We start from the raw sequence: 25,602 nt of genomic DNA, 5'->3' as shown, positions 1-25,602 counted from the left end.
TATTGGTCATTACGTTGGAACTCGTAGATCAAAGCGTTTTCAACGAGGTACTCGGTGTCAAAAGCAAACCACTCATTCAATCAGTCTCGACTAAGAACGTTCCATAGTACAGTACATTTATGTATTGCACCTAGGTAATCTCGCGAGACGACCAAAATGCGTAGAACGGAAGCCGCCAGGAGTGAGTCTCAGTCAGCGTGCCGAATGCCCATTTGAACAAGAACAACAGCAACGAGGGACGGTGGAAGAGCGGCCCAGCATTAATATTCCAACTAAAAGTCAACATTGTATGTATTTTTAGCGTACGGTTTGTACTTTCTACATTTCAAAATGTCACGATAACCATGTTATGTCGTTGTTTACGGTGGTCATTAATTTTGTGTGAAGTTTTCGTTTTTCGGCACAGGCTCGTGTACTAGTCTTAGCATTAGCACCACCTTGCGCAACGTGTTCAACAAGTTTGCAGCTATATTTAGTGAACATCACCACTTCATCTACGAATGGTAACCCAGTTTGAATATATGACCGACTAGCAATTAGAGGTTCGGCTTTCCGTCTTCAGGTTAGTGTTGTACTTGTCCTTTATTGCCCGTCTAACGTGAACACGATGCATTGAAACTTTCCTTTTGACCAGGCCCGAAATAGAAGGGCGATTTCGTTAACATCATCCACACTGTTTGCTCGACCCCAAGCAATATCATTTTATACAATCGATGCTATCGTGTGTGTGTATTTTTTCGTGTCGTCCCATTCTAGCGAAAATACCTATTTTACTGACAGAATTGGACACAGTGCTCCTGCTAAGTTGCTAAAGTTAGCTGACTTTTAGCCTCACCGTTTCTCAGTTAAATCATGAGGACGCGGGACCCCCGGCAATACAGTTCAGATCCACATCCATATATTGTTCACGGTCGTTTTATCTTGTTTTTTTCATACAATGTTGTCTTTAAATGCGTTTCTATTATCAGGAAGGTGGCGTGGGGGTTGGGGCAGGATTACCTTGGAAGGATTAAGCCGGGTCATAGATTTTAACTGCTAGTGTTTAATGTGCTCGTTTCGGGCGTCTAGCTAGCATGTTCCCCTAATGAGATTTGTAGAGGTGCCAGAAGCTACCTACACTAGATAGGCAACCAAGAAAGTTACTGTACATTACCGCAGCAAATGTTTTTGTTTTTTTTAACTAGAACTGGCAAAAGTAAAATACATACCCTAAACTAATTGAAGGATAATCATTTTCCTCTTCGCTATGTAGTACCTTCTCTGTACTTGGCACACTTAATTTTGGGTTCCAGGATAGCTGAAATGTTAAGCCATTTGACAGCAAATAATGTGATTTTTATATGAACCCATTCGTCAACATTTTGTAAAAATCATTGTTGATTAGTGATAGTTTTTTGCAGCCCTACTGTTTGTTTACGAGACTTGATGAATATTACAAACTGGTGGGTCACGCTTGACACAAGATTGGTTCATGGAAAATATACATTCACATAGTTGACAATGGCAGTTTTCTTAAATACAGTGATACCTCAGCTCACGAACATAATTGGTTCCCAGAAAGTGTGTGTAAGGCGAAAAGTTCGTCTTCCGAACATTTATTTCCCATAAGAAACCATTAAAATGAGAATAATCCGTTCCCAGGTCCCCATAAAACAATAATTTTCTACTAAATAAGCCTTAAAAATACACAAAAATATACCTTATTTTCTTTAATGTCTTCTTAGGCTTAACACTAGCCTGTGGTGGGGTCTTTTTCGGTCCCATAATAGCAAAAGTACACTCAATATGGTCCAAAATGTCTATCAAACACAAACCACGTCCGCACTCAATGAAAGGGAGGGGACGAACTGGGACGCCGTGAGCGTGCGTCAGCTTCTCGTGGCGCTGTTTGACTGCGTGGTTTGGTTCGTCCGCCGAAAACTAGTTCGTCAGCAGAGACTATATGCTCGCGAATTTAATGTTCTTGAGGCGAAATGTTCGTGAGCTTAAGCGTTCGTGAGCTGAGGTATCACTGTATGTCAATATCTTACTTCTGTGAATCTGTTGTTGTCGTTATGATGCGTTTAGTATCACGTTACTGTTCTTGAGGTTAACGTAATATCTACGTAATTAAGAAGTGGAAAGTACAGCTATCCACTGTATGGAAAATTGAAGAATGGGAGTAAAAGTAATATGTGAGCAAAAATAACTACTTAAGTCCAGAGTAAAGTATTTGTTCTTATATCTCACCAGTTTCTAACTAGTTTAGTGTTTCTTTTAATGTGGGAGATGATGCATTAAATTAACTGACTCATACTTGATGGTCTTTGTATTCATACTGTCTGATCCCAAGAGCACTTGTTTACTGCCCCCTCCACCATGTATTATTACCAGTCCTATATGACACAAAATGAATGCATGTCTACAGGATGGAGTGGCAGCCAGATGAGCAAGGGCTCCAGCAGGTCCTCCAACTGCTTAAGGACTCGCAGTCGCCCGACACAACTACACAGAGAGCCGTCCAACAAGTATCCTAACTACTAATCGTGCTTTCTTTGGAGGTTTAAATAATTCTGTTACAGGAGAGTTGTTGGCGTAAAATGATGGAAAATTGGTAATGAATGTTTGTGTGATGTTGCTTTAGATGAATTTATTCTTAACCACTATTTTAGAAACTTGAACAACTAAACCAGTTCCCTGACTTCAACAACTATCTCATATTTGTCCTCACAAGACTTAAAACAGAAGGTAAGTAATTAGTGAATGTTTCCCACATTTGTCTCACTACTGTGAGATAGCGTATTGAGGCGCCTTGATTACTATTTAACCTGGAAAGTATACTTGATGTTAGCAGTTTCCACTAAAAGCACTGACGTGGCTCGACATGGCTGTGTTTGCTATTCGAACTGTTCTATTGGCAAAACAAAAGATACTGTTTCTGGTCAGTCAGGGTGGCAAGCTGATACAATATGGGAGGCGTAAACCACTGATCCTCACTTATTGGTCGATTAGTCTTACAAATAGTTTTTATCAACCTATGCTTGGAAATAGCCGTATTGTTGTCGTGACCAGTTCTGACTTACTTTTCTTGTTGCAGTGTGGTTTTAGTTGTTTCCTCGTTACACTATTTTGACGTGGACAATTAAATCCTACCTATTCCATTCAGGAAGCTAGACAACAAAGATGTAGTAGACTTGTCATCCCCTTGAAAAAAATGTTTCATTCAAAATCACATGTTACAGCAGACTATAAATCCATTATCAACTAGTGTTATACCTTCACATTAGAGTTGGGCGATCTGGTCCCAAAATGATAAATCTTTTCTTTCTCTCTGCGCTCCAGACGAGCCTACTCGCTCGCTCAGCGGTCTGATATTGAAGAACAATGTTAAGGCCCATTACCAGAACTTCCCGCCAACTGTTGCCGACTTCATCAAGCAGGAATGTGTCAACAACATTGGTGACCCCTCTCCGCTCATCCGTGCCACCATTGGTGAGTGGCTATCCTGAAGTAATTAGTGTTTTGCGCCTTGTAACTTTGGAGGTGATGCATATTATCCTCTGAATGCCTGTGAAGGTTTTTGTATTCATACTGTCTGATCCAGAGCTGCAGCCAGCCCATCAAAAATGCACTTATTATCCTTGCACTTTTGACCAAAGTTGTTTTGCCATCTTCCAGGTATCCTGATCACAACAATTTCCTCCAAGGGGGAACTGCAATCATGGCCTGAGCTCCTTCCTCAGCTCTGCAACCTGCTAAACTCTGAGGACTATAACACATGCGAGGTACAATACATTCTTACAAAACATCTCCACGGAAAATGTAATGTAAAGATAAATTAAAAAAAAAACTAATATTGGAATTAAACCAACAGTTTAGTTTGTCTCGAAAATAGGAAATTCTGGACATTGAATTATCTCCCTTAACAAACTTGTTACCAATGTTTTAAAAATGTATGGACTAAATTTTAGGGGCCTTTTTTTACATTCATATCTAGTAGAGCTGGGAATCTTTGGGCACCTAATGATTCGATTACAATGACGATTCAGAGGCTCCGATTCGATGATAAAACTATTATTGATGCACCCCCCTCTTTTTTTTTCTTCTTTTTTTAAAAAATGTTTTGTACATTATTTCCAAAATTGTTCAAAAATACTCAGGCTAAACCAAACTACTATTTCAGTATCAAGTTAACATATAGCAGTAAAAAAATATACAAAAATAACAGTAAATAAAAAAAACTATTCTATATCAGCAGCTTTAAACTTCATTGAATTAATTTAATGTTGTGAATCAACCGTTAAAGTTGTTAAAATTGCTGCCATTATTCCTTAATTTCCCTTTTGTCTACTTTCGACATGTGAAAGTTTTAAAACTATTTTAAAGATAGATTCAGGTCAGTATTTTACCGATTTAGGAGTATTTTAGATAAAAAGTTAATTAGGTTTGCTTGGAAGGTTCGCTACAGCCTTGCAGGGAAGTGTACTGCTTTAAGATGGCGGCCGTTCACTACGGCCGCATCTAGCTTTTTGTTTATGTGCTGCTAACGCTACCGAATCTATATAGCATCTAGTTATATAAAAATGATATCTACCGTAACATTATGTGGATGTACTTTGTAGCAGCTTTTCGGCAGCAGTCAGGTATGTTGTTGTGTTTTTTTATCTCGTAGCATGAGTTGAGCTAGAGCCGTGAGTTGAGCATTGGCATTATCCGAGGGGCCGGGTAATGAGAAGCATGATGTTTAGCTACTCTCGCTCATTTCCTCATTGTCCCCAAGACCGCGCGGCGCGCTGAGTGTTTTGTACTTCCGCTTTACTTGGCATATTTCAATAATCGGAATTTGGATGTTTGTGAATCGTTCTCGAATCTTCCACGGCCGAATCGCGAATGATCTAAGAATCGGAAATTTTGCACACCTCTAATATCTAGCATACAAGTGTAAAATGAAGCTGAACATTGAAATTAAGTATGTAGCTGCTTGGGCTCGCACTCAAAGTCCCAATTCACTCTTTGTATTGACAGTAGCAAATGACATTTGAATGCCTTTTTGGGGGGGGGGGTGCGTCAAATACAAAATCGAGTTTTAACAAAATGGTGAATAATAAATTTAGTGCACATCTATAGATTAATTAGGCCTCAAGTTCACTTACGTGAAAACTATATTTTTAACCCAGCCGTGTTCGTCATCAGCTTCTGCCGATGAGTCCGGCATATTCTTATGGGGAATTTTGCACTCCTTCATGCGCGCATTTATCATATTGTTCTGATTCAAGTCCAATAATTTGGATTTACTGTTCGTTTTTCCACACCCATTGAATACCAATTTAAGCCCCTTTTGGTTCGTGCATAGCTACTCAAATTTAGTACACACCATGCAGCCAAACTCATAAAAATGGAGAAAATAACATAACCACTGTATTTTATAACTGTTGAATAGCAGTAACTTACACAATTTCTCCCCACTCATTTAATACTTATGAGGTGGTTCTATACATGTTTGGAACTCTATGTAGAATAATTTCTTCATGTTTGCACATTCAACACTTTTGTAACTATACATTGTCACCATCTCACGCAGCTTCTTTCTCTCCCCTTTGTCCCTGTATGTTTGCGTTTGATTTGACAGTCTCTCTGTGTGTGTCCGTGTCTCAGGGCTCGTTTGGAGCGCTGCAGAAGATCTGTGAGGACTCGTCTGAGCTGCTGGACAGTGACGCTTTGAACAGACCGCTCAATATCATGATACCGAAATTCCTTCAATTCTTCAAGCACTGCAACCCAAAAATTAGGTACAGATCAAGAAGAATTTTGACTAGTGCATGGAAGGATTCGGTCATTTTTCTGTACTGTCAGTTTTATTTTTGCAGGCTCAAATATTTCAGCGTTTGTGAGATTAAACACAATGTTGCTGTTTTTAAAGTTTTTTTTTTTTTTTTTTTTTTTTTTCTTCACTGCCTTCCTCTCTAGTAGTGTAGTTCTCTTTTACGTCCTTTGTTGTGTTCGTGAAAAACGCAGGGTTTGACATGTACACACTTTATTTTGATTTAAGTTTTCATCTTTGCAGGTCCCATGCGATAGCCTGTGTAAACCAGTTCATCATTGGCAGAGCACAGGCCCTAATGAACAACATTGACACCTTCATAGAGGTTGGTGTTTGGATATTGCATTAAAATTGTGCTATCTGACAACCCCTCTTTCCCACCTTCTCTATGTTGTAGCCTGGTTTTCTGCACTCTTTTAATAAAAGTTGTATTCTACTCCTCTAGAGCCTCTTTGCGCTGGCAGCAGATGAGGACTCTGAAGTCAGAAAGAATGTTTGCCGGGCTTTGGTCATGCTTCTGGAGGTCCGTATCGATCGTCTCATCCCTCACATGCACAGCATTATACAGGTAGGGAGTGAACTGCAAAGCCTGCTTGTTTTTCCCCTGGATGTGATGACACTCCCAGCTCGTTGATTTCCAGTGATACCTAAAGTTCCTAAACTTCTGATCCAGATTTTCTGCAGCTCTGGGCCGGAACCTTGTTTCATCTGTGCTACATTTGTCACCTACATGTTTCATCTTTCTGTCTGCAGTATATGCTCCAGCGCACACAGGACCCGGATGAAAACGTAGCTCTGGAAGCCTGTGAGTTTTGGTTGACTCTAGCAGAGCAGCCAATCTGCAAAGAGATGCTGTCAGGACACCTGGCGCAGTGAGTAGCCACTCTGATTATGAATTGACAACATAAATCACTAGTCTTATTGACAATTTTTTTGTCCCTTCCACTCATCCTAATATAGACTGACGCCTATCTTGGTAAATGGAATGAAATATTCAGAGATAGACATCATACTGTTGAAGGTAAGTTGTTTTGATTTAAAGATACATCTTTTATGCAGCTAGTATCATTTTAGGTGGGTGCTGACTGAGGGGTTGTCACAACGGTTTATGTTTTGAACAGGGAGATGTGGAGGAAGATGAGGCCGTACCAGACAGCGATCAGGACATCAAGCCGCGTTTCCACAAGTCTCGCACTGTGACTTTGCAGCATGAAGGTTTAGAACGTGGCGACAGTGAGGACATTGAAGATGATGACGACGATGACGACGACACACTGTCTGACTGGAACCTCCGTGAGTAGAAATACTATTCTTAATCTTTTACTTTACATGTAAGCATAAATCGAAGCTATCTAGCATTAGTCACTATGATAGTTTTGAGTTTCGGAATTGGAGCCGTCGTTTAACCAATGACAATCTGTTGTCAATTACTTGGATACATATTGCATTAACATACAAATCAGTGAAGTTGTGCCTTTTCAGATGCGAAGCATCCGGGGTAAAATGGATTTTGGAATTCACACTTGTTAATTACTTAAGATAGACATTAAACTAAAACAGCCAAGAGCTTTTGGTCCCAGTCTGTCGGGCCATCAGAAACAAAACGTTTCTAGTCATTATTCCTTAGAATGGTGGAAAGTGTAACGATCATACCTGTCAAGTTGTACGGTTTTGGCGTAGTATGTACAAGCGAGCACTGATTTTTAAATGTACGTTAAAAATCTGTACGTTTTTCATGCATTACGTTTTTTTTTTTTTCCCTCCGTTCAGATTTTGTCAACGTTTCGGCAACGAGACAATGCACCGAAAAGTTGGGCGTTACAATGCGATACCACGTTAGTTGAATGACGCGAGAAAAGTCAGACACTGAGTGGGAAGGAGGGAAGACTGTTGTGACGTTGTTGCAAACACGATGCTAGGCGGCTCCAATATTTCTGACTATAGCCGACAGCCTACAATCTATGCCCACTTGATGCTACGCTAGATATAACATGCATATAGAACTAGATGCAAAATGACACTCGGCGGCATTAGTAAGCAGTCGCCATCTTAAAGCAGTAGACTTCTCAGAAAAGCACTATTGTAGTGAACCTTCCTAGCGAACCCAAGTAACTTTTTATCTAAAATACTCCTAAATCGGAAAAATCTTGACTTAATTTGTAAATGAGGTAACAGTTTTAAAACGTTCACATGTCGAAAGTGGATAGAAGGGAACTAATGCTATAACGGAAGCAATTTTAACAACTTTAACAGTTGATTCACAACATTAAAGTGATCCTCGATTTTAAAGACATGTAGGCTCTAATAAATCACAATTGTTCTCTTGTATTAAAATATGTCGTTAGAAACACATAAAATGTTAAATCAATGGAAATATTTTATAATATTTAGTGCATATTTTGACCGATAGTTGGCGCCATGTTCTGCGGGCGCGGAGTGATGATGTAGATTATATTTTTCCAATCGTGTAGCGTGTGTACAACAACTGTATTACTGGCTTAACTCGCGAAGTAAAATGCCACGATGTGCTGCTTATGGATGCAATTTCGAGTCAAATGGAAACAAGGAGAGTGATGCGAGTCTCCACAAATTTCCTGTTGACAAGAAGAGGAGAAAGGTTTGGGAAAATGCCTGTAGACAAGCAAATCTTCCCAAACAACCAAGGCTTTGTTGTCGCCATTTTTCTCCTACCGCGTTTGAGGATTTTAGTAGATGACAACTAATGAAAGATCTCATCGGAGCGGCTAGATATAAGCGCAGACTAAAACCAAATGCTGTTGCAACTATTTTCCCGCACAAGAAGCCTCAGCCTGCTCTGATATCGAGTGAAATGCGCGCAATGAAGCGAGACGGACGAGACACTCTGGCCGCCCTCTTAAGCACCCAAGCCGCTCCTGTCGCTACAGCGGGAGGCGAACCTTCGGGCGTACCGCTAGTCACAGAGGAAGCTAATAATTCACCTCTACTGTCAGTTCATCAGGCAGTGTGTGTTCAGTATTCAGCTAATATGAGTGATGCTGCCACTCAAACTGATCAAAGCACGTCCAATGCAATTCATTCAATGCAACACAAATGTCCCAACCCCATTGATAAAGCAATAAATTCTCATCGCCGGAATGGCATACATGTGAAGTCAAAATCCATTTTAGGGGACTCCCTCTGAAAGCTCATCGCGAGAATGGCAAGAGTGCCAAACAGTAATCAGAGAAAAGGGTGGCTACTTTGAAGATACTAGAATATCACACGTTTTTAGTTATTTCACCTTTTTTCTAAGTACACAATACACACGTGTGCATTTGTAGCAAGTTATAACAGAATTCACCGGCGGAAATTATGTTGGCACGTTGTGTGGTTGGGGGGGGTACTTTGTGAAGGGAACAGCTGGAAATAACTGTTACCTTCCGCGGGTCGCATGCCAGACAGACATTGCTATTTCTTGCAGCCTAAATGTCAATAAAACAACGCGGATTAGCTCCGTGGTTTGATACGCCGCATCCTTCCCTAGCTCGCCACACATTCATAGTTTTATTGCCTTCAGTGAGAGTTTATAATGTCAATGGTCAAGAAAATAAAAAGGCACGAATGCCAATGTGTTTTGGCCTGTACTGTATGTAAAGCATACGACAGCTCTGGATGCTAACAATCTACACAATTATATTGGAATGAGTTTGATGACGCAATAACTCACCTTGAAGATCTGCTGACAAAAACCTGAGTTCTCGACAAGATACGCTCTCTCGCTCCGTTGTCATCGAGATGCACTTGCCGCAAGTACACCAGAAGTTTAGCCCAACTCTTGCCTCATCAGGTATTTCTTGCTCTGCATTTCGCCTTTGCTGCTCGTCTTGTGAACGACCGACAGTTAAGCCTGTCGCAATATGCAATAATTCCATTTATCGCGCGATATATAAAAATGGAGGCGATAACTTTTCCGCTGCGATTTATCGCCTCGCGTGCACGTGTGTGTGCGCGTGCGGCAGACGTGCTGTTAAAAGTTCGTTACCAACTGCGCAAAATGCATCTTCGTTCCAGGTCCGCCAAAAACTAGCGCCAGAGCCAATTGTTCCCATTATATCCTATTGTTCAACGTATACCGGCCGCGTCAGTGCTCCGGAGTGACTGTGGACCATCTATGGCGCGCCGGTGTTCGGCCATTCCTTACTACGCGGCGAAACGTCCTACACAATGCTCAGGGCGCTTGCGCATGCATTCACACGCATGCGCACATCTGTTAGAGGCGGCGATTACTCACTATTTTTGTTTTTATTTAGTTATTTAGAACCTTTTCACAGCCTCAAAGATACTTTTTGCATGTATTACCCTCTCATACTTTTAACCATTGTGTTTTTTTGTGTTAGCTTTGAAGCAGTTGACCACATTAGTCACGTAGCGTGTTTAAACCGTCCTTATTTGATATAACTACATTTAAGTATTTTCTGCAGGCATTTTTTTAGTACCTTATTCCCGTATGCATCTAAACAAAACAAGTTTAGAGCGCACGGCAGTACTTTAGGTCTCAAATTCGACTAATGTAGGACGTTTCGCCGATGTAGGATATTTTGGCAGAACACCGGTGTTGTTGACGTGCGGGCGCTCCCGTCAGGAGTGACATTTCACGCGGGGCGGCTATTTTTCGCCACAACGCTGGATATTTACAATTAAGTCCGCCAAAACATTGTTACCGACTTGGCTGCTACGAATAACCTCACTTTGACAAAGAACAGCTGAATGAAATTACCGGTAAGAGCGCTGTGCTTCAAACTCGTCCAGTATATGAAAGCCCTCATATGCTGGTGTTGTGTAGTAATGAGCAGACGTGACTTCAGCGGCGCTCGCTAACTTTTTTAATGCGCGCACACACTAGATATCATGAAATGGCAAACTAGATGTGCTACTTCCCATGCCATTGGCTACGTGAGCCCAGAGTGATTATGGGACATGTAGTCCATATACTACATCGATGAATTCTAAACTGTCATTTGTCACATGAGATTAAGAAGGCCAAATCAATCCATACCAGTGCCTATAGATAATGTTGCAAGTATTGTTAATTCAGTACGTGACACAAATGGATTCGGACCATAAATAGGATGTCTTGCTCATGTAGTAAACCTAGCTACTAAGAGAGCTGTAGCAATCAACGGTGTGCCCTGCCTCACTTTACAAACAGTAAAGATTGTTCTCAGCACTTTTATGCAATTTTTTTTCATATCAGTAAGAAGTAAGCACATAAATATTATGCACTAAAATGCATGTTTATATGATGGCAATTTAATTTTTGCTCGTTAGCAAAAAAACAAAAAACAAAAAATACAATTGTTTTTTGTTTTTTTACAGAGCATTAAATGTATTGAATCGGATCGAAAATCATGTCCCTCGTATCAAAATTCGTACCGAACCATGACTTAACTGTATCATTGCATCCCTATGGAACACCATTGCAGAAGCTATGACGGGAAAAATTTTTCTAAATGCTGAAGTTGTTAAGTGCATTTTTTTTTTTTTTTTAAACACATTTTATTTATTCTGTGTTTCTGTGCGGTATAAATATTGTTGTTTTTTACTTAAGAGGTATGGTCTATTGTTTTTAGTTGTGATTTCTTAAAAAGTAGATTTGAATTTAAGAGTAAATATCGCGTTTAAATGGGTGTACTTCATCTATTAATATATACTGTATTCGCACTGTGTTATTGTAAATTGGTTTAAAAAATTGGGGGGGGGGGCGCAATAATATCGCATATCGCAATAATTTATGAGAATAATTATCGCACACTAAAATTTGTTATCGCGACAGGCCTACCGACAGTGCTGTCCTGCTCTTCACTTTTCCGCTCTGGTTCAAATTGGAAGGGACGAACTGACGAGATGTTGCTAATGAATGACACGCTGAAGTCGAGAGAAGTCCGGCAGCGGGATTTGTGACGTCACAGCACTGCGACGTCAACAACCATGGCGAACAATCAGTTAAAATAATTTTACAAATTTTATTAAAACGAAAATATTAAGAGGGATTTAATGTCAAATTATTATAACTCATACTAAGATGTATCTTTTAAGAATTACTTGTCTTAAAACTAGAGGATCACTTTAAATAACTTCCAAACATAGCAAAGGTTACTTGGATTTTTTTTTTCTTTGAGTGAAAGAAAAAACCATGAAAGATAACACCAGTTACTTTGCCAAGTAACTAATTACCTTACATTCAGGTAAATGAGTTACTAACTCAATTACTTTTTGGGGGAAGTCATTTGTAACTGTAATCACTTTTTTAAAGTTAGATTACCAACACTGGTCATAAAGATGCATTCTGCAGAATGAAAAACTAAACTGTGACAATAGCGGAGATTTTATTCTGCCAATTTGTTGCTGAACACAATTTGCCTGCAGCTATTGCTAATAAGGGTGTAACGGTACATGTATTTGTATTGAACAGTTTCGGTACGAGTGTTCGGTTCGGAACGGAGGCGTATTGAACGAGTTTCTGACGTAATGTAACCCTTACTTTTCGAGGCTGTGAGTCGATCAGGTTACAGTTTCTTTGTGTAGATTATATTTACTCCGTCTTCTCTACTATAATGAGGACCAACACGGACAGTATATAACCCAGAAACGTCAAGGGCGCGACAACGTGGCTGCTGCGAGAACGCAGTGAAACGTGGGCGTTAAAGTCAATCAGCCAGTGCACACCAGTCGCAGTGCGGCCGCGTGTTAGACGCGTCCCAGAAGTGACTCAACGCAACGCACGCGAAAAGAACGGCAGAGTTGATTATTTGACGCAAGACGCGGCCCTCCTGCGTTGTACTACTGGCTAGGATCGGGCAGACCGGAAGTCACTCGTGTAAAAATACAGTGGATCCAGTCGATTTTCAAACTAATATGCAATCGTAACCCACTTTTTGAGTCAAGATCTCTTGAGTGGTAGATGGGGGCGCAGTTGACTTGTCTTTATTGATTTACTGCTGTCTTCTCTGCTATAATAATAACTAGAGGTGTGCAAAATTTCCGATTCTTAGATTATTCGCGATTCGGCCGTGGAAGATTCGAGAACGATTCACAAACATCCAAATTCCGATTATTGAAGTATGCCAAGTAAAGCGGAAGTACAACACACTCAGCGCGCCGCGTGGTCAATGAGCAACGGAGCGAGAGTAGCTAAACATCATGCTTCTTATTACCCGGCCCCTCGGGTAATGCCAATGCTCAACTCACGGCTCTAGCTCAACTCATGCCACGAGATAAAAAAACACAACAACATACCTGACTGCTGCTGAAAAGCTGCGCTGAAAAGTACGTCATCCACATAATGTTACGGTAGATATCATTTATATAGGACTAGATGCGCTACGGTAGCGGTAGAGTTAGCAGCACATCTACAAAAAGCTAGATGCGGACGTAGTAAACGGCCGCCATCTTAAAGCAGTACACTTCCCTGCAAGGCTGTAGTAGCGAACCTTCCAAGCGAACCTAATTAACTTTTTATCTAAAATACTCCTAAATCGGTAAAATATTGTCTTGAATCTATCTTTAAAATAGTTTTAAAACTTTCACATGTCGAAAGTAGACAAAAGGGAAATTATGGATAAACGGGAGCAATTTTATCAACTTTAACGGTTGATTCACAACATTAAATTAATTGAATGTAGTTTAAAGCTGCTGATACAGAATGGGGACTGGAGTTTTTTATTTACTGTTATTTTTGTATATTTGTTTACTGCTATATGTTAACTTGATACTGAAATAGTAGTTTGGTTTAGCCTGAGAGGATTTTTGAACAATTTTGGAACTAATGTACAAAACATTAAAAAAAAAAAAAAAAAAAAGGGAGGGGGGTGCATCAATAATCGTTTTAGAATCGAATCGGAGCCTCTGAGTCGTAATCGTAATCGAATCGTTAGGTGCCCAAAGATTCCCAGCTCTAATAATAACCAACACGGCTCCGTGTTCAATACAAAACCCTCCTACCACGAAACAAGTAGGAACTAATATTCACATAGGAACTAAAGTTATACAACACAAAATATATAATATAAATGAATACTACATCACATTTGTAAAATATAAACACACAATAAAATAAATAATAGCCCATTTAAATAAATTGAAATGAGCTAAAACACCCGTAATTAAATGATAAGAATAATACACAGATCCTGCTTAGACAATTAAATTTATTAATTTCTGTGTGGCGCTTTAACTTGAGAAAATCCACCAATAAAGCTTTTGAAAACCGTTCATTACAAGAAAAAAGGTTCACTGAGGCATTTCATTTGTAAAATACATGTTAAAATCTTTGTCATTGGGATTTTCTCTTTAGTACAGGACTTTTTTCTTTCAGAAAGAAAGCTGACCAATACGCGAGGTCTGAAAGGCAAATTGTTGTTAGATTATTATTAGGGGTGCACGATATCTATTTTTTGAAACGGATATCGATAACTTCCTGCTCCTAACAGCCGATACCGATATCTATAACCGATAATAAATATATAATTTTTAAAATGTATATTCACCCGAGTTTTTGAACACTTGGAGGTTTAAAAAAATACTAACGGTACATTCAACATAGATTTGCCTTTGACCTCACCGGAATTTTCATTATGACATGAACATTATTATAATGAACAAAACAAAGACAAGAACAGTCTTGACTTCAAATAAAGTGCCAATATTTATTTTTTCAAATAAATATAATTTGAGTCAATCACAATCAGTTAGTAAATATAATTGAAGATGTGTTTCCTGAACAATGACATTGAACTAAAACATAAATCCAACAGGTATTGTGCTTTGTCATCAGATAAAAATAATTGGTGCTACAGGAGACTGTTGTGGACTTGGTGCATTAAACAGCTTTCTTAACCTGGGAGACAGGTTATGACAGCAAGCCTATCAATAACCAAAAGGTCTCTCAATAACTTACTAACTTATAACTAACGCTGCAAAAGGCAAACATTATATAGTAAGGTTTATTGTAGAACAAAGAGAATCGAATAGCTTGCCTTATAATAATCAATATAAACGGCAGTGAGTGAACCCATATTCAATAAAGTATGAGGTTTCGTCTCTGCATAGTATAAAATCCTACCAAGCATGCTGACAGGACTAACATTACACGACACCTATTATATGCAGGGGTGCACATAAGTGGTCCGCATGCGCGCATGCGTACTGGACGTAGACAACGCGCTGGCCCTCAACGGCTTCCATACGCTTTTGCGTACCGATGGCTGACCACTGTATTTACGGCGGACACGAGAAAACCACTTCTCAAAATGTCAAAGAGGCAGGCCCCACTGAGTAATTATTTCCGTGTTCCCCCACCCCAGTAAAAAGACAGACAGACGACAGACGTCACCGGAGCTACCGAAAAAAAGGACTTTTGCTGAAAAGTGGCTGCAGGAGTACCATGGCTAGAAGCAAATGATGCTCGCACGGAAATGTGGTACAAAATTTGCCGCGAGAATCCCAATGTCGCTGATAAGAGCAGCGCATTTTATGTAGGGTCAAAGAATTTCAGCCATCCAAACTTTGAAAAGCACGAAATAAACAGAGAGCATGTGGCAATTAAGCAAACTATCGATGTCAGACAGGACCCCACTCGCCCTATGGACAAGTGGCTGAATAAACTTAATGAAGAACAGCGCCATACACTGACAAACGTGTTTTTGCTCACATTTCACGAAGCCCAACATGCACGTTCAATGAGCTCTTGTGAGGAGGACATCCCACTTTTACAAAGGCTTGGAGTTAATGTGGGAGCCGCATAATGCCCTTTATTTTGAATTAGTGCTTTTATGTTTATTTCCTTACATTTCACTTCAAAGTAAGGGCAATTTTGTTGTGCCAGTTGATGTTAATCAAGCATTAATTGTTAATATAATTAATTAAAGGTAATTTGCTCTAAGTAAAGCTTGTCATAATTTTATCGCATCAGGCGGGTCGGCTCTAAAGCTCAATGAGGACCAAGTCACTTCTCCAGGTCCTCCTCTGAGAACCTGGGCAAAAAAAATATGTGCACCCCTGATTATATGTATGTATAGCATAGCACACTAGCTTGAGCTACTAGCCTTAAGCATTGGCTGGCTTCTATAACGCAACAACTTAAGAAGTTCTGTACATATGACCCTTCACCACCGAAGTAAACATATATGGCGCATCCATATGTTATAGTAAACATAAATACTTACAGACATATATTTCTGAGGCGGAAACATAAGTAACAGAAAGCATTCACAATTGTCAATGCTACTGCTAGACACAGCACTATGTGAAGTGAATGAGCTTGTGGGCCAAATTATAGATGCAGCGAATTATTCTGACCGGCAGGTGGCAACAATGCCCCGCAAATGGTCAACTGATTTCCCAGCCTGCGAGCACAGTTCATACTGTATTATCGATCCTATTAATCATGTTATTGGATTTATTGGGATGACGTCATAATTCCTATTATCGGACCAATAATTGTCGTGCACCAGTATTTATTATCTTTAAATACCCACTATTTTTTGAGCAGAATTCTAGCTTTGTTTAGGCTAATGTTCCTATTGTTTAAAGCACAAAAGTGTGTAATAAACAACTAGCACATTTGTATTTTGCATTTTGTTTTCTTACTGTACCGAAAATGAACCGAACCGTGACCTCAAAACCGAGGTATGTACCGAACCGAGATTTTTATGTACCGTTACACCCCTAATTGCTGATCACTTCTTAGAATTAGCAAAAGAAATGTTCCCTGACTCAAAGATTGCATCGGTAAGTTAATTTTGTCCATTGACCTTTTTAATTTATAATTGGACACACCAACGAACTACCTTCAAATCAAACTGAATTGCGAGCTGAAGTGCAGCCATCAAAAGACATGACAGAAACTGCCAAAAGTGCTCCATACAATTATAACAAGTCACTGTAAAATTTTAATCACGATGTAGCTTAAGATATTGATTTTTCTTTGATTGCACCAGGTTATATGTGACAATATTACCAATAAATTTATTTTTATTTTAAAATTTGAGTTTTATTTTTGTTTCATATTACAATATATAAAACGTAAGATTGGTCACCAATTTGTAAGGGCATACATCACTACTTGTAAGATTGCCAACGGCCTCTGGTTGACAGGTGTGAACAATAGTTATGCATTCTGTCATTATTTGCGTGAGAGCAGGTGTCAAGATAACTCCTTTAGTGTATACGGTATGTATGTGTTTCTGTACATTTAAAACGTTTTTGGTGAAAATAAGGTGTCTATATCTGGACATGATGAAAATCCCAGCTCATTGACACAATTATGATACAGTTTGTTCCTATATTTTCTGATCCAGATATTTTGAACCTTCATCACATTTGTGCTTTTTCAGAAGATTCTATCAGGTCTGAATTAAGTTTCTTGAGACTTTAATGATTGATGGTTTTGGCATACAGACACATGGTTTATTTTTCTAATCAAAATATTCTACATTTGCCCCCTTTATGAAGTCAATTCGCTCTGAAGTCTCATATCTTGTGAATTATAAACAGTCGTGCTATAGCAGAAGATTTGTGTATCTGCACATCTTGTACTCTTTTAGCCAGTTGTCCTCGTTGATTGATTGATACGTACTGTGCTCACTTGCTGCAAAGCAGCATTTATAAATTGCATATCAAAGATTTAGCTTAAATTTATGAATTGATAATTTAGCTACCTGGGAACCTTTTGTTCTTTTAATGCTTATTCCAATTGGCTGAGAAGAAGGATTACATTTGAGGATTTGATTACAATACACAGGGAAGTGTTCAGCAGCAGCATTGGACCTGCTTGCCAATGTGTTTCGAGATGAACTGCTACCCCACCTGCTTCCACTCTTGAAAGAACTTCTCTTCAATCCTGACTGGGTCATAAAAGAGTCTGGCATCCTTGTATTGGGTGCAATTGCTGAGGGTAAGAACTGATTATTTTTGCCAATTATAACAAAAGCAAATCAGATTCTATATGTAATTATTGTCCTTATTTTACAGGCTGCATGCAGGGCATGGTTCCCTACCTGCCTGAGCTCATCCCTCACCTCATCCAGTGTCTCAGTGACAAGAAGGCTCTTGTACGCTCCATCGCCTGCTGGACCCTTAGTCGTTATGCACATTGGGTAGTCTCCCAGCCCCCAGACTCTTATCTCAAGCCCCTCATGACAGAGCTTCTTAAGTGCATCCTCGACACAAACAAGAGGGTTCAAGAAGCTGCCTGCAGGTGAGCACCTATACTTTCGCTTCCTTATGTGGAAATGATGACACACCCAGCTCATTGAATAACAGTGATACATGTTGTTCCCATATTTTGTTCTGATCCACATCATTTTTATCAAATCATTTGTTGACTGGTAGTCATATATGTGCCATAGACTAGATTTAGTCATGTTGTTATTGTCCTCCATCTTTGTTTTCACCATAGCGCGTTTGCCACCTTAGAAGAGGAGGCATGCACAGAGCTTGTACCATATTTGAGCTTCATTTTGGACACGCTGGTCTTTGCTTTTGGAAAGTACCAGCACAAGAATCTACTCATCCTCTATGATGCCATTGGAACGCTGGCAGATTCGGTGGGACACCACCTTAATCAGCCAGTACGTACTTACTGTTACCAGTCTTTTTTTGTCCACTGTATTAAATTGCACCGTTGTGTAAAACAGCTTTCAACATTATTTTTGACTCTTTACATTCTCAGGAGTATATCCAAAAGCTGATGCCCCCTCTTATTGCAAAGTGGAATGAGCTCAAAGATGAGGACAAGGACCTATTTCCTCTTTTGGAGGTAATCAGAAATATAGTCAATCTAATGTTGGGCATTTCCATGGAAGTATCTCTTTTGATTTGCACATAACAGTAAAGCTCTAAAAGATTTTAACCTGCACATTTTGACCCGTCCACCCCCTTAGTGCCTGTCTTCGGTTGCCACTGCACTGCAGAGTGGGTTCCTGCCTTACTGTGAGCCTGTCTACCAGCGCTGTGTCACACTAGTCCAAAAGACTTTAGCTCAGGCTATGGTGAGAGAATAAATGTGCTAATTCTTTTTAGTACTTGTTCCATTTTTACTAGCATAATGAAATGTGGCCTTTGCAGATGTACAACCAGCATCCAGATCAATATGAGGCTCCTGACAAGGACTTCATGATAGTGGCCCTGGATTTGCTCAGTGGTTTGGCAGAGGGTTTGGGAAGTCACGTGGAGCAGCTTGTGGCACGGTCTAATATCATGACACTGCTTTTCCAGTGCATGCAGGTAGGAGCGACCCCCAAATCCCCCCCCCCCCCCCCCCCCCCCCCCATCTTGAGTGTTAATACTTCGTGGGTAGTCTGTCATATTGGATTAATACTGATGCCGCTTTTTGGACTAGCTCTAACTTTGTATGTTTGTAATGCAGGATACGATGCCTGAAGTGAGGCAAAGCTCTTTTGCTCTGTTGGGAGATTTAACGAAGGTCTGCTTCATGCATGTTAAGCCTTGCATTGGTGAGTGTTTTTTCCACGCATCTAGCAGAACTAATGTATCTATACTTGTATAAATGGAATTTTGTGTGTGTGTCCCTATGGACTCTGAAACGACTGGGCGGATTGACGAAATTTTACAGTTTTACTTTTTTCTGGGAGTGTTCTTGGATGGGTTTGATCCATGTAGGCTTCCATTTAGTGCGGAAAATTCATTCGAAACGACGAGATTTAGCATAGAAAATCCCTGATTGGGGAGGCAACAGCTCCGTCTTTTGGACAAAAGACGCATCTCCTGCAATTGCTATGTTGCAGTTGGCTTTCTAACTTTAATGGTGGGGTGCTCATTTTGTTGATCACAGTTTTATTTTTGAATGTATATATGAGCAACATAACGTCATATGTTGCGCCCCTGCTGTTAAGGTAGATCGTGGGAGGTTGTGTCCTTGAAAGATCTTGGCACAATAAACAATAAGCACCCCTGCTCTATGGGTTCATGTACAAAATTTAAACGTGCTGTGATAATACGTTGTGGCTTTGAGTATTCCACAACAAGACGCTGGATTTCCAAAAATGTACAATTTTCTGGAATATTACAAGGGGATTCATTTTGGCTGGATGTCTTATCTCTATAAAGGCGGGTATGTCTGCGTGGCTGTCTTTGTGTTTTATGGACGCCGAAACAGCTGGGCAGATTTTGACAATCTTACACACGTGCACTTTACGTGTCTGGGCGTGTTCTTAGATGGGTTTGATCTCTGTATGCCTCCATTTATTGAGGAAAACTAAAAAATTAGCATAAAATATGCCAATTTTCACTTTTTCACCCGAGCAACGCCGGGCTATACTGCTAGTCTACTATAATTGAGGCAAATCCAAGTCAAGTCAAATGTTGACTAACTAGTGAGGCTAGACATGTTTAGGGGTAGCGTGGTCACCGAATAAAAGCATCTCCCATGGCACTATATATATGTATGTGATTGTAACCAATTTGATTTCTGTGTCATCTCCAGCTGAGTTTATGCCCATCCTTGGCCTTAATCTGAACCCAGAGTTTATTTCAGTGTGCAACAACGCTACATGGGCCATTGGGGAAATTGCCATGCAAATGGGTAAGTAGATAAGGAGTGAGTTGTTGAGACACCCAACTCTGTTTGCCACCTCTTTATTTATTGTCATTTTTGGACTCTTATCTGTCTATACACTGGAACTTCTATGTTTCTGGAATGGTCATGAGACTTTAGTTACTGTTCCCTTGTTTATAGTCTTTACATAGGTTGTTAAAGCACTTGTTTCTGCAGGTGCAGAGATGCAGCTTTATATTGGAGTGGTTTTGCCACATTTGGTGGAGATCATCAATAGACCTAATACACCAAAGACCCTCCTGGAAAATACAGGTGCGCTCAAACAGGTTTTAGCACTACATGCATACATATGTGTATGTAAATATGTAATTAAATTAATTTAATATTAAGATATAAAATATGGTTTTCCATCACATACAGCCATAACAATAGGTAGACTGGGTTATGTCTGCCCTCAGGAAGTGGCGCCACAGCTTCAGAATTTCATCAGGCCATGGTGAGTTGCTTTCAATCATGTCTTTGTCAGATGATATTATTTGATGTATAGTATTAGTCAATTTTTAAGGTTCGTTAAAATCAAAACATGGCCATAATTTATTGGGAGATGAACTGTAAAGTGTTTCTTTGAAAGAATGTGAATTTCATGTTTGTATTGCCAGGTGCACATCGCTGAGGAATATCAGGGATAATGAAGAAAAGGATTCAGCCTTCCGCGGAATCTGCGTGATGATCGGTGTCAATCCAGCTGGTGTTGTGCAGGTGAGCTGGTTAGATATCCTAATCTTTATTGAGCATTTCTTTGAATACTACGTGGAGGGGGGGATTTAAACATGGAATTGTGGTCCATAACGAGAGTGTATTTCTGTTTTTATGCTAATTTTAACATTTAATGATTAAAATAATCCTAGCGTGCAGATACAGGGGAATTGTTTCCAAAGGAATTTTAAGCCATTCTTCAGTTAGAATACCCTCTCTTTTAGAGACGATGGAAGTGGTCATCGACTCTTAATTGAATCTCTAAAACTGACCATAAATGCTCATTAATGTTGAGGTCTGGGGATTGTGCCGGCCATACGAGATGCTCAACTTCATTAGAATATTCCTTGAGCCATTCTTTAACAATTATATTCAATAATTATGATGCCAAAATATTAGGTGTTTCCATTATTTTGTCCAACCCCTGTATTTGGACAAGGCCACAATATTTACATGACATAAAATTTGATATCTATATAAGGGGACGCCAGGACTTTATGTGGTTAAGTAATTGAAAAAAAAATAAAAATTTACTAGTCACTTGCCCTATATAACGTTAATAGTTAAAACTTGCATTGTACTCTTAAAAACCCAAGTGCATGTGGACATATGATATTGTCCTTGATAGATTAACCACTGTCTTTCTGTTCAGGACTTCATTTTCTTCTGTGATGCTGTGGCATCCTGGGTCAACCCCAAGGATGATCTGAGAGACATGTTTTATAAGGTGGGTGAAACAAATGAAATGCTTTGCGCTGGCTCTTCACACTATGATGATCACTTCTAAGACATTCGAAATCTGACAATCTCTGCGGATGACTTTAATCTGAGAAGTGTAGTCGAGCTGGACAGAAGTTTTTCAAACAAATCTGAGCCTTAAACTAGTCATACACTGGGTAAAAACTGAATTGAAATTAAACCAACCCTATTCTCTCCCCTTCATCCTAGATCTTGCATGGCTTTAAGGACCAGGTCGGTCAAGAGAACTGGCAGCAATTTTCAGAACAGTTCCCTCATTTGTTGAAGGAGCGCCTGTCAGCATGCTACGGCGTCTAACAAGTCCACTCTGGATGCTGACTTGATCGGTACGTTGCCAGTGTCTTTCTTTGGCTCACAAGTATCAAGTCCTTGCCTCTCTGGAGATGATGACAAACCCAGCTCATTGACAAAGCAATGAAACGTTTTGTTCCTTAGTACCTGATCTAAGAGTGTTATGGTTGTATGATGTTTTTTCTACAATTGCCATTTCAGCACCGTTTCAAATTCTAATGCGCTCTTTTTCTTCTGTCTGTCTTCTGGTTAACAACAGGGAAGGGTTACCGGGGGACTCATTGCATTGCCCAGCGTAGCAGGGAAAATGATCTGGAGGGACGTGACGGGCCTCCACTTGGCAGAGGATCCTCTTCCCCCCCTTTCCTTGTTCCCTGTGTCTCTGTGAGGGAGGGAGGGAGGGAGGGTGGTTGAAGGGTGGTGGGTGAGGGAGGGTAAACTTAGGGATATACGTATACCTCTTGGATTTCAAGCCTCACAAAATCCAACATGCTCAAAAGTGACTTCACCAATAGCACCACAGGGATTAAAGTTCATTGGTGTCTCAAGCGGGTTGCCTTGACCTCCCCCTCCTCAAATTAGTCCCCCCCCCCCCCCCCCCCCCCCCCAATAGTTTCATGGGGAGGGGGATGTCAGAAAGGTACATTATAGTGAAATGTCTGAACCAGCATAGGGTGCCAAAGTCCCAAATCTCCCAATTCACACTGTCATTGACGCGCAAACATCAGTGTGTTAAAACGGGCTTGTGTGACTATATGATTGCAAGTCAGCTCTCGGCTTTGCCAGAGGCTAAACAAAAGTTGCTTTTACTATGTAATAATGCAGGAAATGTGCATAAATATTTGCACCTTTTTACAGGTAACAAATGCATATTCCGTTGGGGGTGCATATACTTGGGTCTTTGCCTCTAGTCATTTGTACGTTTATGCTGAGTTATCTGATCTCCTCTTTATTGATGCATGTTAAATGAATTTCTTGATTTATAGTCATAACAGGGAGGCTGTCAAAACATGTAGCAATCAGGCTGCTTTTTTCCCCTATCCCACCTCACACCCGTATAGCAGTTGGCGTCCCTATTGTTCAATGGAGGCTGCGTAAATACCAACTATATGTAGATTCACACTTAAAGGTGAGCTAACATACTGTAGGCAGGCTAAGAATTCTTTTGCTGCTTAATTTCTTTAATGACTTTTAAAATGGACATCAGAGAGATGAGTCAAAAATAACTCTGTTCTTACTGATATAAATGCACTTTTTTTCTGTTGTAAGGATAGTAGTATTTACAAGAATATACTGATCTTGCGGGGTTATTTTGAAGGGATTCTCGAACTGTCTGACTTGTTAAAGTAATATTAAGCAATGATAAAATGATAGCTAAGACGTGGGGCCTCTAAACAGTAATGATTTAGCTTGTCCCAAGAATAAAGGGTGATTATTTCAGTATTTTGCATGTTGCAGTGCGGCGCGGCGCTGTAGCCTGTATCTATGCGATAAGTTTTTACCCCTCAAATTTGTTTTTATTTCCGGGGGCAAATGATAGACATTACAACCATCATGAACCTTGCATGCTTTCCATGAAGTGTTACTTTTTTTTTTTTTATATATATAAAGACATTTTACATTGGGCCCCTCTTTTGAGGGAGTTGCGCTTAAGCTTTGTTGATGGCAATATAAATTTTGTGCTGGACTAATGGAAGACTGTTCCAGCATATGACCCAACTAGTAATTATCGCCAGCTGACATGTTATTCCATCTGTAGACACTGTGTGCGTTATGCCTAGAAATACACTGATCCCAATAGTTCTACATGACACTGGATAGCTGGAGAAAGCATTTTTTTTTTTTTTTTTTTTTTGAATCCAGCTTTGTCTTCTAGCCATTGTCCATAGTGGACGATTGTATTGGAAGTGTGTATGGCTGTTAGCCTTATGGGTGTGTTGCTATAAAGGTGTTTGTACGCCAGTACTGCTTACATGTTGTTTTGCACCAGCCCTACCCTAAGGTAATGTGCCGGGCATTGGTCGGGGAGGGAAGAGTTTGAGTGACCACTGCGAATATCAACGTTTGCTGGCCAGTTAACATCAGATTAAGCATCTGATTTAATGACTGTACGGTAAAGGAAACTTCAACTCCATTACTTCTTGTCCCAGAATATTAGCTAGCTTTATAAATTTTGTTTATTAAACATTTTTGGTATGAATTTATGTAACACAATTGCATTGGCTCTTTTAAAGCAGCGAAAACACTCAAGGTGATTAATAATGACATCACTCATGTATTTGGTTGGCAATAATTGAGGCAGGAGGTGGTGTTGCATATTGTGATACATGAAGTTTTTTTTTTCTTATTTTTATACTAGTTATATTTTAATTTTTTATGTTTTTGTGCCAGCCGTGCACAAATTTTTTTTTTGGACTTTAAAAGTTTTTTTCTTTTTATTCTTTTCATTTAAAGAAATATTTATTTTATAGTGGACCATTTATTTACATCAAATTTGATGTTGTGGTTGACTGAAGGAGTAGGCTTGGCGCATACCTTAGGGAGGACAGCTGATTCATAACTTTGTTTAAATCTGATATCAAGGCTGGTGAGTTTCACCTCCCTTTTAGCTGTGGTGCAGGTGGGATGTTTGTTGATGTACTCCTTTTTAATTTTGTCAAAAGGGGAAAATAAAAGTTTTCTATTACAGTGTGGTTCAAATTATTGTGCACAACATTTTAAATTCAACATTTGCCTTTGCCTCAAGATAACTACTGCTAACTGGCCAATTCAGACAGCCGAAACATTGATTTGAATATAGTAGTAGCAGGATAGCAGCTTTTACACCTTGGATATAATTTATTGGAAAAAAGTTTGTTATTAGTTTGCATAAATCTAGCCTGAATTAATAATGGATTATCTGAACTGAACCTGATTTTGCTGCTTAACCTAGATACCCAGCAGATTGATAGTGTTGTATTCTTTCATTGTATGCTGTCTTAAAAGGGGCCCTTGAACAAAATCGTAAGGCCCCCACAAGGATAGAAACAGCCCTGAATGTAAAGTGATTTTATTCCCCCAAAACTTAAAACTCTTTAGATTTACAAAGTGTTTCATGAAAACTTTTAACTTGGATGTTGCACCGATACGGCACTAAATTGACGTCATTGGTATTTGGGAATACTGTTCTAAGAAATAACTTGCAGATGCTGTGCAGTATGTGCTTGTTGAGGACTAACAACTGCTGGTGCCCTACCCAGGATGGCCGCCAGCTACGCACTTTGCCATAAAAAATGGAACACTTTTTTTTATTTTTTTACCCCTCCAAAGATTATAGACGTCCAATTATCCTTCTGCTGTGAATTTAAAAGATTATCACTAATGGGTGGTGAAAAGACATTGGGATGCCTGATACCTAAATAAAAGATGATATAAAAAAAATTTTGGTGATACCACTTTTTTATCATACTGGTACACTTAT

The 25,602-nt window shown here is 39.7% G+C and overlaps 1 protein-coding gene and 2 non-coding genes across 3 annotated transcripts; all 3 read left to right on the top strand.

Moving 5' to 3' along the window:
• The first annotated feature begins 123 nt into the window (after positions 1-123).
• LOC130931930 (transportin-2-like) lies at positions 124-24,830 on the top strand. The gene is made up of 25 exons (XM_057861163.1): positions 124-287; positions 2,408-2,507; positions 2,652-2,727; positions 3,322-3,471; positions 3,658-3,764; positions 5,635-5,768; positions 6,044-6,125; positions 6,246-6,368; positions 6,554-6,672; positions 6,761-6,821; positions 6,922-7,093; positions 17,562-17,714; positions 17,792-18,017; positions 18,219-18,390; positions 18,492-18,578; positions 18,703-18,810; positions 18,887-19,045; positions 19,188-19,275; positions 20,265-20,363; positions 20,553-20,648; positions 20,757-20,832; positions 20,996-21,095; positions 21,745-21,819; positions 22,041-22,177; positions 22,402-24,830. Exons 2-24 carry the CDS (start codon positions 2,409-2,411, stop codon positions 22,146-22,148), a joined length of 2,670 nt encoding a protein of 889 aa, XP_057717146.1. The 5' UTR covers positions 124-287; position 2,408; the 3' UTR covers positions 22,149-22,177; positions 22,402-24,830.
• On the top strand, positions 2,263-2,330 carry LOC130904995 (small nucleolar RNA SNORD41). Its single transcript, XR_009060998.1, has one exon. It is a non-coding gene; the product is annotated as a small nucleolar RNA SNORD41 (small nucleolar RNA).
• On the top strand, positions 3,517-3,583 carry LOC130904996 (small nucleolar RNA SNORD41). The gene has a single exon (XR_009060999.1). It is a non-coding gene; the product is annotated as a small nucleolar RNA SNORD41 (small nucleolar RNA).
• Positions 24,831-25,602: the final 772 nt, after the last annotated feature.

The sequence above is a fragment of the Corythoichthys intestinalis genome, chromosome 16, assembly GCF_030265065.1.
Source record: "Corythoichthys intestinalis isolate RoL2023-P3 chromosome 16, ASM3026506v1, whole genome shotgun sequence".
NCBI classification, from domain to species: Eukaryota; Metazoa; Chordata; class Actinopteri; order Syngnathiformes; family Syngnathidae; genus Corythoichthys; species Corythoichthys intestinalis.
Note: the sequence above shows the minus strand (reverse complement) of the source record. Positions and strands in the feature narration are given on the sequence as shown.